The following is a 15,304-nucleotide window of genomic DNA, read 5'->3' as shown; positions in this document are numbered from 1 at the left end:
GGAGTGGAACAGGTGAATCAATTGAAATACACTGCAGAGGGGAGCGGGGGCGGGGGGGATAGATTGGGCTATGTGCACGTGGGGTAGCCCCCTAGCTGAGGACTGAACAGGCGGGAATCGAACTCATGCGGAAGTGGCTTTAGCTTCTCAGTGCTGTGCTTTAACCCGCTGCGCTACCAGGGAGGGCCTAAACTTTCTTTTATATATAGGCCATGCTATACTTTTATTCCCTTCTTTTTTTTTCAACTCGGGTATAGGCCAGAGGTGCAGGGGGTGAGAGCTTTGCCAGAGACAGAGTAGGGAGTGGAACAGGTGAATCAACTGAAATACACTGCAGAGGGGAGCGGGGGCGGGGGGGATAGATTGGGCTATATGTTATCTCCCTGGCCTGACATTGAATTCATGACCAAGCAATGATGATGACAGCACTGAGACTTAACCCCTTGGCCACCAGAGGTTCTTCTTGACTTTTAATTCTTTCTGCAGGAAGGAAGGATCCATGTGGTTGCTGGATGAATTCTCAGAGTTGATCTCCTCAAATTACTCTGCTATTTCAACTGAGAACAATGAAGTTTCTGGGGGCCAAAGAAAAGCTTTAGTCTTTCCCCTAATCCAAGGACTATTTTGAAAGCTTTTGAAATTACTCCAGGGCATATGCTGTCAGTTGGGAATTACCCCAGCAGTCTTACATCCTCAGCACATAAAAATGTGCCTTTCCTCACCTGGACTTTGACGGGTTCCATCCAGTGCTCCAACGTGTCAGCAGTGATGTTCTCAGGTAGAATTACAGGATCACTAGGAGGGATGATACATGATGGGGAACACACTGCACCTGAAAGAACAGAAATTTACAGCAGAGACTTGACTTTCCTCATCTCAGTATTTTTCATCCGGAAACCGATAGCCTTGTTTTCAAAGGCATTTTCTTTCTACATTTTGGGTCACATTATGAAGAACATGGCCACACTATGAAGGATAGTTGCCTAATGTATATCTATAGAGATATTTCTTTGCTAAATGATAAAAAGTGATTAAAAAAAGACCACCCCAGGATTCTCAGGATTGGTCTCCTCTTCAAGACGCTCCACTCAGAGAGATTACTTTGAGCTGAGAACAAAGAGAGCTCTGGAGGCTAATAAGATTTTGCCTTTCCCATACTCCTTTGCCATCTCCAAGTTGAAGAAATGATCACTTCTTTCTGAGACTTTGCCATATTAATGATCAAAGAAGATATCATCTCTATCTTTAGTGACCTAGAAGAATACAGTTTGGGGGGTATTGCTCAAGTAAAGGTGTGTCAGTATTATTTATTATTATTAAAACCTCCCTCCTCACTCCTTTATCCCGTGGTTTAGGATTTAAGTTCTATTCTCCCTGACCTAAAATGAGACCTGCATAATCACTGCAGTCATCCTGTTCAATTATTCTAATTGACCTTTTTTCTCTGTCAACTTATCTGATGATGGAAAGAACCAAGAAGGGTGGGGGAATTTTCTCCTGCATCTTAAATAGTTTCTAATAAGGAAAGTTATGATATTGGGGGATCTATCTTGGGATAGAGAAATAAAAATATCTGTCTCTTTACAGCTTACAATCACACTAAGTTTAAATAACAAATCCCTACCCAAGAGATTTTGCTTGTGAATTGTTAGCTACTAGAAATGCAAGATGCATATTAGGTATCCCTGAGGATATTGGGCATGAGATATGAGTAGTGACCCCAACAAAAGCTGCTGTCTCAAGTCAACACCTCTTACCCAAAGTGACCCTCCCTTCTGATATGATACAACTGCTCCTCTGGCATCATGGTCATGCCATGGCCCAGTAATCAAAAGAATAACTCCTAGCAGACTTCCAAAAACACACTTCAGGGCTCTTGCCAGCCAGTTTACCTTGATGACTTGACACCTTTTAAGTACATTTAAATTCATTTCAACTTATATGATTTTTCTGGATTAATTGTAGTGTATAGTTTCTCAGAATTGTACTAAGGGAAAAATGGGCCAGAAATCATAAAGGTAGATTTATAATGACTATTACAACAATGGAGATCATTACAATACACTGGTAGCCAAGTAACTCGTGTAACTGAAAAAAGAAGCAACATGAAGTCAGAAGCAGAGATTTTGCTTATTTGTTCGCCTCTTGAAGGAGAATCTTGCCCTATTTCCTTTTATGTGGGGTCCAAATGTCTTCTAAATTTTTACTCTCAAGGTCCTGTTTCTTCATGTATAGACTCGGTGATCTCCAGGTGCCTTTAAATTTATCTCAACCTGTATTTGTATGTTTTTCACTAACTTTCATCATAACCCAAAGAGCTATGTGACTCTTACAAACTCTGTGCAGATGAGTACGTGCTATTCTGAGATTAGAACTTGTTCATGAAATACCACAAAAACACAGTCTAAGCACCCCAATATTACATGCCTGAGGAAGCGATATCTCAGTGCAAAAGCAATTTGAAGATGGTAAAGAACCATCTCAGATTCTAAGGAGATTTCTAATTAACTTGGTTTATATGCAATAATACTATAGATTAAACTTATAAAATCACTCCTTATTTGTGCAATTCAGAACTTAGTAATCATGAAATATTTTCTATAAACATGATCTTTTTTTTCTAGGATGCTTAGGTCCAGCTAGTACAAAGTTGAGTCAACATCACTATAAATCAACTCTAGCTATAGACACCTTTCATTGTGATTATTTGAATAGAAGTTGTCCACAGGCCCTGGAGCCTGGTCTGATGAAGAGAGTAAAGCAAGCAAATGCAAACTCAAGCCATTCCAGGGACTCTCTGCTCCAGCAAAAACAAAAGAGAGAATGGAGGAGTCCAGTGCATGTGTGGTGTGTGGCTCTTGGAAGTCTAATTCTTGACACTCATCAATTCACTCTCAGCCCACCACGATGTGGGTTAACAGGACCAGACACTATGCAAATGGCTTAGCAGCTACGCTGATGTCATATACAAGTGAGAGTAAAGAGAGTAAATTTGCCATAAATTTTCCTGAAGCAGCTCAGAATCAACTTGCATTTGTATCCACGCTTCTGGGATCCAAGATCCAGCTGTACCTAATTAAAGGGTCACTTGAGAGCAGAATTCAGCAACCCTACCCAAACTTACCAATCCCATATCCCTGTACACACTTGTACTCCACAAAATTCAGCTCTTTGGGGGGTGGGGGGCATTCCCCTTGTAAGTTCTCACATAACTTGAACTCCTCAGACCACAGACCCTTCTCAGTGCAGTGGATGGGACGCTGGAATAAAAAAAGATAAAGAACATTTCTAGTATTTTTGGCATGAGGAAAATGATTACAAGAAGTGTTCACTAACGTCTAGAACCTATAGAAAAAGACATCAATGAAATAGTAAACCATGTTGTAACTGATCCACAGCAATGTTCAAAGTGATTTCTCTTCTGTTCTCATGTGACAGAAATGTACAATTTTGTCACTCATAAAATGGACCGGCAACAGGTTTTCTTTTGGACATGGGATAAGATAAGCTATCAACTATAGCTTATGTATTTTGAAATGTTTTTTGGAATTTGTCCCCAGGTGGTGTTGTTTTACACTGACTTATTCATACTATCACACAAAGGCTGCTGGTGTCAGAATTTTTTCAAGATGAATTTGATCCAGTGAAACCAATTCATAATTTTCTGAAGGTGTTTTACCTTTCTGTTTGAATAGACATATCATAATTGTTTTTGATCTCACCAAAATTCTATTCCCCTTCACCATGTGTGTAGGATGTTTTTTCTGATTCTTGGCTTCACATCCCTGATAATCACAATATATACTATATGTGGAACACAGAGAGCACTAACTCACAAAACCCAAGAAAACAAAATTTTAGAATTACAGATAACACTTCCTTCATCTCATCCACAAGTCTTTAAGCAACCAGAGCAGACATACATGTTCGATTTCACAGCGGTCTCATTTCATGGCATCTATTTTTCACCTCTGCCCTGCAGTGCTTACCTTGGTGTGCTGGGCAGTGAGATAAAGACAGGTGCCAAAAGAGCAGTCAAGGTCACTGATCTTTGCCTAGGAAGTCTGCTGAACTTCCTGTCTCAAGTATGTGTGTGGTACTTGAAAAGATTCTAAATAAAATTGATTTTAGTCACACAACCACGATAAATCTGTGGTTTTCATTTGAGACCTCTTGTGCCAAAATCCTAGAGGAAATCATCGTCAAACAGAGCTTTCGGCTCTGTGTTTGCTGAGGAATTTGCATTTCTGTTTAGGATTTTTTTCCACTGAAAAGTATACCAGCATTCCCAACCAGGTTAGGAAGGTGGCCACACAGGGGAAGAAATCATATTGCCAAATCAAATCCCAGCTTTTTTGGAATTTACCAGCTAAAATTCATCAGATTTTTCTTATCCAAGAGGAAGTTCTGAATGCAGGAGGTAATACTGCCAAAACATGGCTATCTTTTGCATTCCGTATAAATAGTATAAACACTCCTGTTTAGAACCCTGCCTATTGGGATTCATTCACATCGCTTCTACTCAACATTCATGGATTGATCATCAAGATTAGGACACTGCCAGATCCAAAAACAAAGGTCAAGAAATCATCTTAATCTTACCCTTTCACTCTGCTCATTACAGTTGAGCACACACTGGCTGTTGAACTGAAAGCCGTTGGTACATTCATACATCCCCTCAAAGATAGGAGAAGGGGGCTCACACACCACTGGAATGCAGCTGCCTTGTTCCCAGATTCCACCCTCGAGGCACTGCAACTTCAGGAACTTGCTGATAAGACATAAAATAAAAGAGCCCATCAGAATGGAGAAATGGAAGAAAATATGACCCTCAGTAATATGTGATTAGGGTTAGCAAATAAGCAGAGCAGCTGGTTCTTATTAAATAAATGTCCTCTCTTGCTAGTCTAATTTCTAAATGTCAAAATAAAGATAGTACTGTGCATACAGTACTCACACTAGTAATAGATACTGTACAGTAATAATATTTTTATCAATACAGGATCAAAAAATATGTTCTCTGATGCTGGTTTCAGCATTATTTACAAGAGATAAAACATGGAACCAATCGAAGTGCCCAATGGTAATAAATTGGATTAAGAAAAGTGGTATGTCTAAATAATGGAATACTACTCTGTCATGAGGAGAGAGAAAATGTTGCCACTGACAGCAGACTGGAAGGAATTCCAGGAAATTATGTGTAGTAAAGCAAGTCAGAATGACAGAGACAAATACTGGACATTTATACATCATATGGTTCACAAGGAAAAATATTTGTAAAAACTAGTGGACATTAATGAACGAAGACTTTAGAGGTGAAGGGGAAATGGAGAAAGTGTAAAGGGATTCTCTATTATTAGCTAATTACTTAGACTCATATCTTTATTCCCAGTAATATTTTATAACAGAAAACAGATCTGATGACTTCAATTCTTTAGCAGCATGGCCTATGTGGACATTTAGATAATAATCTGTTAAAAACAACTACTAGTTTTAAGCTATATGGCAGGTACTTGGCAAGACACTTATATACATTATTCCAATGAATCTTCCAAACAACAGCTAAAGATAAACATTATCCTTCCAACTAGAGAAGAAAACAGAGCTGGAAAGATATAAAGATTGTTTAAAGATCCACCTTAAAATTGAAGACAGGGGCCCTCCCTGGTGGCACAGTGGGTTTAAGCACAGTACTAAGAAGCTAAAGCCACTTCAGCATGAGTTTGATCTCCAGCCCTGGAGGTGATCTGCATGGTGCAGCAGACCTCTCCTGACCGGCCTGCTGCTCCCCTTGGCGGTGTGCTTCCTCAGTCGGCTTGTTCTGCTCCCCACACTGTCTCTTATGAATCCTCTCACCAACACCAACCCCTGCAACCTACATCTCTGGCCTGTACCCAGTTCTTATATACGTAAATATTTTTTAAAAAAATGTCTTTCTAGGGGGCCCTCCTGGGTGGCACAAAGGATTAAAAGATGGCACTATGAAGCTAGCTGCAGCTGCTTTATGCCAGTTCGATCCCTGGCCAGGAGGTGTCCCACATGGTGTGGTAGATGTCTCCTAATGCACCCACTGCTCCCCTTAGCAGCGTACTTAATCAATCTGCCTGTTCTGTTCCTCACTCTGTCTCTGGTGAATCTTCTCACTGCCCCTGAACCTCTTGTTTGTACCCCAGTTTTGTATGCATAAATAAATTATTTTAAAAACATGTCTTTCTAAATTTATTTGTAATGAATGGTCTATAGTTCTTTTCACAATAATGAAGCTCATTTTTGTCCTCTTCCTAGACTGGATATTTTCCTCTTCTGCACACTGTAGATCATATCCTCCCAGGAACTCTGCTTTCTACCATCTCTCACATGAAATCTGTCCCCACCTCTGCTGACTCGCCATGCCCTGTTGGAGTGAGGAGGCAATAACCTGACTCCAGGGGAGAGGCCAGGCTGTGAAACCCTGCACGTCGGCATGGTTATAGAGGAAAACCCTTGCTTGGCCAGGATGAAAATATTTTGACTTCATGTGGTATTTTTTCTCTGAATTGGTTGGAACACTTCAACAATGGAAAGAGTCCTGCCTTTCCTTGCCCAGAATGAAGAATCATTCAAGAATGTCGACTTCAAGTATTTCCTTGCCAGTTTAATAACCTGAGGGTGAGGGTAGGGAGATCGCTCACATGAGGCATGTAGGGTGCTGTGAGTGGGACCCAGATACGTGACAGGCCCTCCAGAGTCAGTCATTAGTAATATCAGTAATAAAGAGAAGGAGGGGGACCCCAGAAAACACAGGGAAGTAACACAATTGTCACTGCGACTATGGACTCCAGAAGAGGAGAACATATAGAAGAGAGTGCTGATACCCCAGCAAACCCAGTGTTTTTTTTCTACAGGGGTTCTTAGGTCTCCTCAACCTCATGTGTTGTCCTTTCCTGGTTTTATAATTGTCTCACAATTTTTTCATGTCACTCCATCAGATGATATTTTTCAGTCCCCTCCCTCAGACTTCAAACAAAGTATTTGACTGGACAAATCCTTAAGGCCAAATAGTGCTGTCTCACTGGCTCCATGTCAATGTCAATCATTCTTGCTTATTGCACTAATCTTGAGACTATAGGTATGGTATGAAGCTCTGTACCCAAATGTCATGAGCTGGTCTTGACTACTACTTTTTCCAAAAAAGATTATGAATTTGAATTTGAAGTCAGGAATTTGAATTTTGAGTATACTAGATTCCTTCCAGCTTCTGGAGATTTAGTTCCCATGCAGGATCTTTGATGGGCTGTGAATTCTATAGCGATGACAGGATTTTGACCTCAAGTGCTGTAACAGTTCCCTGTGCATTTCTTCTAGTTGGATAATGCTAAGGAGTAATTTCGTGTTACAGAGAAAGGCAGGTGCCATTTCCCTGCCCTATTTAACACAGCATCTTGGATTGTAAGTCCCAGACTGCCATGAACTAGACTTCCTGAAGAGGGGAACTGCTGGGAACCAGGGTTTAAGCTGAGTGGCTAAGTAAAACTATAGAACATGGAAGGCAGGTGGGCTCTGAGGCTCTTGCTTCTCCAGCTTTTTGACTTACTCACGGGTATGGCTGGGCGGGGGAGACTTGGAAGAAGACACATAAATGAGGGACATATGAGACACTTGGAAGAAACATGGAATGAGAGACAAGTGGAGAGGTTATCCTTGGCAGGACAATGACAGTCATTGTCTTGATCTGTACTTGGATTTTGCTGCTTTTGTCTCAGGTTTGTCTACCCCTTTCTTGCTTTTCCCCACCAGAAGCTACCTTAGACTTGTGGCAGTTGGGGGCCTCCATGGCCCAGCTTTGAGCCAATCCTGTTTGCCTGGGCATTTGTGCATGAGGAGATGGCTGATAATCAGTTTTATCTCTATGCACATTAATTCTTTCATATGGAGATTCTGCTTCTTTTGCCTTTATGCATATGAATGGCAAATCCACTAGCACATGCACCCCTTAATAGTTTGGGGTCCCTTGGGTAATATATTAACACTGTCTCTTTGAAAATCATTAATGAAAACATCGATTTATTCATGATCGTCCAAATCTTTTGCATACAGTATATGAATTAAGAGCTGAGATACACTCTGAAATCATGAATGGTTTGTATTTCTAAGGATGATGAGATTACATGAGGCCAATGCAAGCAGGCAAGCCCTCACCATGACAGTAACTCCAAGACTTCTTTAATGATCCTGTCCAAGTCATCTCATGTGAAACATTCTACTCATTATTTTTTTTCACTTCCTCTATTTTCTTCAACTTAATGGAGCCTAAATTATCTCATTTTACAGGCAGGAAACTACAGATTAATAACCATGACATGACTTTCCCAATGCCATACAACAAATGAGTCACTTGAAAAAAAAAAAAAAAAAAGAATAACTTGAAGTTTTTTAATCATGATATAACACTTTGACCACGAGATCAATGGTTTCCAAATGATGTTTGTCAAGCAGCTCCATCAGAATCTTATAGGAGCCATTTAAGAACCAAGATTGCCAGGCCTAATGAATTAATTCTCTGGGGAGGAGGTTAACACTGGATACTTTTTTTTACTTGCCAGCAGTTTTTATATGCAATCAAGTTGGCATACTAGTAACTTTGTGTCACTTTCCTATTCTAGTAAAAATAAGCAATAAGCATGGAAATCAGAGAGCAAGATCACCGATCTAACAGTCGTGACCGAAAGGATGGATGATGTCTTTGCAAAGACCAAACAAGATAGCTATCATCAGACAGATTGTTCTATAAATGGTGTCATGAGGACTCAGGGGTAAGAGAAGATTTGTATTTATTTTCCTCTAACTACTCCAGACAAAGCACCACAATTTCCAAGTTAGAAGATGCTTTTCCAATTTCCAGAACTTGTGGCACCCACCTAGTGCTGAAAATCCAGCTGTGCTCTTTCTGCTTCTTATATCATTGCCAGAAATAAAGATCATGTAATCAAAACTTGGCTGAAAATTTGATTGATGTTGCTTGAGGCACACATGAATTTATCCCATCCTTCTATCACCACTGCAGGATTTTCAAAAGCAATATTTATTTTCCATTGGAGAAAATAAAATCATGATTTTTAAGTTCAAGAAAATTATCTTGTTTTTACCAATCAAAGGCATCTGGTGTCTTCAATAGGCAGTCCCTCATGAATAATAACAGCAGTAAAACAATAAATTCTTGAGCTCTGAAGTACTAGTCGTTGCACAGACGACTATATATCTATATCATGTTCTTCTCCAACACACCCTACCCTATGTGATAACTAAAACCAGAGTTCTTGGTTCTCTTATCTACACACATGGTCTTCCTTAATCCTTCCCAGTTCAGTGAATAATATCACCATCTGTCCTTTACTTAGGAGAAATCCTTGGTTGTTTCTTCTTACCTTTCTTTCCCCAGATGCCCAATTGATCTTATTCAATCTTTCAGTAAGTTTCCTCAGTTTTATCCCCAAACATCTCTGGCTTCACTCCTCCTACCTCCACACTTTCACTGCCATGGATACTAGCCCAAGTTCACTTCCTAAGTGGATATCCACTTCTCTACTCATTCCCTTCCTATTCCGTCGACAAACACCAGTCAGGAAGAGCTTTTGCAAAAACAAATAAAATAGGTCATGTATTTCCCTACTTAGAATATTTTGTTTGTCTTCTGTACATGAAATAAAATCCAAACTTCTCACTGTAAAGAATTATTTTCACCACCACAGAGCACTCTCATTTTCTATCTCTAATATTTGTGGTTTGTTATCAAAATGGCAGTATTTCTTTCATAGAATGCATATTCTATAATTATTTTTTTCATTGGTTTTATTCACTTATTGCTTCCCCTCCCCCATCTGAAATACAAACTTTTTGAGGAACAACCTTATTTAAGGTGCCCACACAATGCTGTACATAATATATACCAATAAATATTGATTCAATGAATGCACACATGTTTATTTTATAGAGGTGGTAAGAAAGCTATAAAAAAGTAAGATAACATTTCTGGGTTATCTAATTGGTTAAGGGCAGAGCAATCTATCTAAAGCCAATGATACAGAAACATTATTCCTAGAAATGGAATTCAAAAAGAAAAATTATCTCCTGTATTTTTACTGTGTATCTAGTGTCCTATCACAAAGAATATCCCTAAAAACAAACAAACAAACAAAAAACTGTAGGAACCAATTACCTTTTTCCATAGCTTAGACTGGGAAACTGAAGAATTAATTGGATACGTGTTTTTCCCAGCACACAGACTGTTTGAAATTAGAAAGCCTCTTTACTAAGAATATAGTTTGTTCCTACTCTGTTTCAGTTCAGTTCCTGCAACAGACCTTTGGATTCACCTGGGAGGCTGTCAGAAATGCCAATTCCCAGGCTCCACCCCAGACTCATTCAATCAGAATCTGCATTTTTTAACAGGATCCCCAACTGATTCCTATGAACATTCAAATTTGAGACATACTGACCTGGGCCATGTTAAAAGACACAGCTCTCTACCCCACCCCAGACAGAACTAGCAGTATTTGCAAAGTCCATACCAGTTTTTCCTTAACAAATTGCAGACCCGGTTTCTCAAGCAAGTGTTTTCAATGGGAGCAGGCAGACCCCAGGTATGGCTAGCCCACAGCTGACTCTAGTCATTCTATGTACTCCCTAACACCAGACTCCCCAGACCTGGCCACAGTCCGTTCCTTTGGTCACAGTCCATACTACGGGTCACAGTCCATTCTATTGTGGCAGTAACAAGCCACCTGACATGTTGATTTTGGCCTTCCATACCACCCTGATTAAAAAAATGTCCTTTATGATGTACTTCTCCCACATAAAATAGAGGCTATCTGTCACAATGAGCATCTTACTAACTCCTAAAAAGTGTGTGGACAGTCCTTGCACCTCTATTTTTGAGCTTTCTGTTCTCCAATGTGGCATGTCCAATAAAGTCCTGCCTCTAGATCTAACCACCTAAACTCAAATTTGAGGCCCCTTCTCCATCTCTCACAGCTGCTGCTTTAATTATTCCACATGCAGCCTCTTTAAAGTACAACAGGTTCCAGTTAATCTCTTTTTCCATGAATCTCTGGACTTTGTCACATATTCTCCACATTGCCAGAGGGTTATCTTTTTACCAAATCTTCTCATGTTATCCCTGGATCTAGAAGCAGCCTGAGGTTTCTACAATGCATACAGTTTAAAACCAACTATATATAATAGCTAGTAACATGATTCTACAGAATTCTAAAACTTATTCTCATTACTCAAAAGAAAAGGAGGCAAGGTCACAATCAAATTGTTAACCCAATAGAATAGGCTGAGAATGAGTGAGCAGGAGCCTGCATCAAGGATGGGGTAGGAAAAAGGAAGACTTGAAAGTGTAGTAGGTTGAAGAAAATCCTCCTGGCTTATATATAACATTCCAGCATTCACTCATCTTAGACTTAAAAAGCTTTTATCTTGATTAACAGTGAAATCCACTGTCAATAGAAGACCGAAAGAGGAAGGACAGCTTCACAGTATGATGTTCCCTAGCCTGGGATTGAAGGTCACAGGGAAATTTATGAGTTTGATAGATGCTGTATTTGAAGAGAAGGAGCTATGCACGCCAACCCCCAAGTTCTGTGAAGCCTGCAGCAGCAAGCTGGCCTGCACCCACTTGTATATTTGATTGGCCAAGTCTTGGAGCAGAGATTCAGTTGCTTTGATGCCAAAAGAGACTGTAATAAATTAGCCTAAAGCTCACATTATCCTACAATGGCAAGAGAATTGAGGACTCCTAGGATAAACTTTGAATGTATTTACTGTAAACACTAATTATAAAGCCAGACATGTCTTAATGGAAGGAAAACAAATTTCTATTTCTCACAGATGCATGAGTCCACATAGAGATTACAGGAGGCTCCTTGATCAGCAAATCATAGAAAGCACGTGTTTCTGTATATACAAATTTAAATGAGCATATATAGATATACATATGCAAATTATTAAGACTGAAAAATGAGGTCAATTATTTTACTGATTTTAAAAAGTTACAAATCCAAAATACTTAAGGAATTTAGCTATGTGTCTTCACCACACATTTCTATTTCATTAACCAAGTCCTTCTTTTTCTTCCTATAGCAGGATAACTTAAGTTTAACTCAGAGATACAAGTTACGGTTCAAAAGATCAATTTTTTTTTTTTAATCTAGGTAATGTTTTCAGGACATGCCCTTTCCTCTTCTCCCAGGACAGTTTGACCTTATTTAATTTTTGAAGTATGTCCAGCTCTATCTTGCTGACTATTTCATTTCCATCTCATTCCCACCACAACTCCCTTTTTTCCTGTCATGGTCTATTTGAAGCCAGAGCAGTACTTTTATAAATCACTGAATTGACAGCAAAGTGAGATGAAGTGTAAGTGATGGGGGGAGGGAAATGGATATTTGTAAATTTAATGAACTTTTTATCTTTATGTGTGTGTGTTTTGATAGAAGAGAAAATGCTCTCCATCCTTGCCTCTGGCAACAAATGCGAATTTTGTGTTTCTGGTCTATGTTGCTTTTCTGGAGCAAGGGAACCATCCATGAATGAGATTCAATAACCACTGCTAAAAATGTAGGTGAATATTTGTTGTGAAAGAAGTTTCTTGTTAAACAACTTTTTTTTTTTTTTTTTTTTTAACAAAAGTCATTCTGTAAGAGCATTAACCTGCTGGGATGGTAATAGTGATGGTGATGGACAGTGATGACAAACAGCAGCTATTATTGACCTAAAACTTTAAAAATGACTAAGAAATATCTTTACATTATTATCTCAACTAATCCTCCCCAAACCTAGAATTGTTCATTTTAATTCCATTTTGTGAGTAAGAATAGAGAAGTTTGGTAGAGATCACTAATTTGCCCAAGGTAAAACAGTTAATGAATAGATGATTGGAATTTAAATTTAGTTTCCACTAGCCCCAGAACCTGTATGATTAATTAGCATCAATGCATGAGATAAATCTTGGCTTAAGAAGCCCTTTCTGGTGGCCTCTTTGGTGGTGTAGTGTTGCAAGTCTCAGTGTTATCAAGCTATCCCCACCCAGATAGGTGACCCACATGGTGCAGCAGACCTCTCCTGTCTTGCCTGTCACTCCCCTCAGCAGTGTATTTCAGTAGATCTGCCTGTTCTGCTCCCCACTCTGTCTCTGTGAATCCTCTCACCCCCTGCACCTCTGGCCTGTACCCCAGTTCTTGTATAAATATATATAAATAAAAATAATTCTTTAAAAAAAGTTATAGAGGGCCCTCCCTGGTGGCGTAGCGGGTTAAAGCACAGCACTGAGAATCTAAAGCCACTTCCGCATGAGTTCGATTCCCGCCTGCCCTGGAGGTGACCACATGGCGTGGCAGACCTCTCCTGACCCGCCCGCTGCTCCCCTCAGCAGTGTACTTCCATGATCTGCCTGTTCTGCTCCCTACTCCGTCTCTGGTGAATCCTCTCGCCCTCCACAACTCTGGCCTGTACCCCAGTTCTGTATGAATAAATAAATAAATCTTAAAAAAAAAAAAAAGTTATAGAAATTAGACAATATTGTCTTTTTAATAAGCATTAAGGACATGTCTGATTTTAAAACTCAATTCTAAAAGTCTTAAAAGTTTTCCTAATACAATAACCTATTTTCAAAGAAAACCTAGATCCAATCCTTTTAGATATGAATAAAGAATGATGAATCAAAACATTTTTGGGAAGAAAAAAATATAAGCTTGATTTCCATTCAGACAGATATTACTTTACAGTTATAAACTAAGATTGTGCCTGTGTTGTGTTAGTGCTGTAATATATTGCTGATGCTTCTTGCCTTCTATTGTAATAATTTTTTACCTATCATTCCTCTCAAATGTATTACATTATACCATTAACTCTTCTTATTGATTCTGTTTTATTTATTTTTGCATAAAAGAACTGAGGTGTAGCCAAGAGGTTCAGTGGTTAGAGGATTCACCAGAGACAGAGTGGGGAGCAGAACAGGCGAAGTTACTGATATAAACTGTAAAAGGAGCAGCAGGAGAGACAAGAAAGGTCTGCTGCATCTTTTGTGGGTCAGCTTCCTGGTGGGGGATCAAACTCAGGCCATAGCAGTGACAATGCTGAGACTTAATCCCTATATTGTGTTATGTATATTGTATATTATTTTATTACATAAAGTTTATGATTGTACATTATATATTATATGCTATCATTATTATATAATAGTATATGTTATAGCCATTAATATAATTTTATATAGCATATACTATTGTTATTATATAATATATAATAATAGTTTATTAGCATGATGAAAAATGAATGTTATTATGTAAAATGCTTAACAGACAGCACAGAGTGATGAATCATCATCACATCATCAACAAGGCAACAGAACAGAACTTAGTCCTTATACTTTTTAACTTGGTGACACATTACATGATCTTTCTGTGTGTGTAGACATAGTGTCAAGCACATATTTCTAGCTCCAGGGTCATCTCAGATCTTCAGATGAAACAAAAACCCACTGAAAGTAGTTTACCAACCAAACACTTGTTACATGGCAAATAGTTACAATGTGAGGTCTTTTTATTGCGGTTATCACCCACCTTTGTGTTTACAAAACTTAAAACAGATTTATGAACTTTGGAAAAGCTGACACCATGGACGACCCTCAGAAAAGGACAACTAATTATTCACAGAAAGTTCTGACTACTACACAGCCTTTCAGATGGCACCTGGATGAATAACTAACTTATACAGGGAGATGCTATCTAGACACCATTAGAAGGTTGGCATAATTTAGAAGTTAAATTAATTATGGACCCTAATGAGATTAACCTAACCTTCACACATAAAGATAACACCTAATTAAAAAAAGATAATAATTGAAGTAAAAGATAATGTAATATGGTCTTTTAAATAAATTATTTGTCCAACACATTTATTTCCTTGGAGGTCAGGTTAATGAAACAACCAAGAAGTGGTTAATTATGATGTGTATGTGGAAGTAAATTATACGGCAGAAAAAGTAATGGGCTTCAAGGAGGCTGCATGGGCTTAAACGTGAATAAGAACTTCTGAAACTACCTAAATTTTACAGCTTCTTATAATTCTGGTTTCTATTTTCTCTATTACCACCAAAAATAAACTCACTTCAAAGAGACATACAAAAATGTTGCCACACTAATTTTGAAAACAAACATTATTCTGGACTTTTTAAGGAAAGTTAAAATCCCATGACTGATAGTGTTCTTACAGAAGTTAAGATTCCACTTGATTAGTGCTTCTTGATTTTGACTTCAGATTA

General features: G+C 38.7%; 1 protein-coding gene across 1 annotated transcript in view; it reads right to left on the bottom strand.

Moving 5' to 3' along the window:
• Positions 1–15,304, bottom strand: part of PAPPA2 (pappalysin 2) — a 262,642-nt gene that overhangs the window by 47,404 nt on the left and 199,934 nt on the right. Inside the window, exons 17-19 of the mRNA XM_004688509.2 lie at positions 4,603–4,771; positions 3,125–3,260; positions 723–832 (exon numbers count right to left, since the gene is read on the bottom strand). Coding sequence (XP_004688566.1) covers positions 723–832; positions 3,125–3,260; positions 4,603–4,771 — 415 coding nt within the window. The remainder of the gene's footprint in view (positions 1–722; positions 833–3,124; positions 3,261–4,602; positions 4,772–15,304) is intronic.

This window comes from Condylura cristata, unplaced genomic scaffold (assembly GCF_000260355.1).
Source record: "Condylura cristata isolate star-nosed mole 26May11 unplaced genomic scaffold, ConCri1.0 scaffold00024, whole genome shotgun sequence".
Classification (NCBI taxonomy): domain Eukaryota; kingdom Metazoa; phylum Chordata; class Mammalia; order Eulipotyphla; family Talpidae; genus Condylura; species Condylura cristata.
This window is presented reverse-complemented; position numbering and strand designations above follow the sequence as displayed.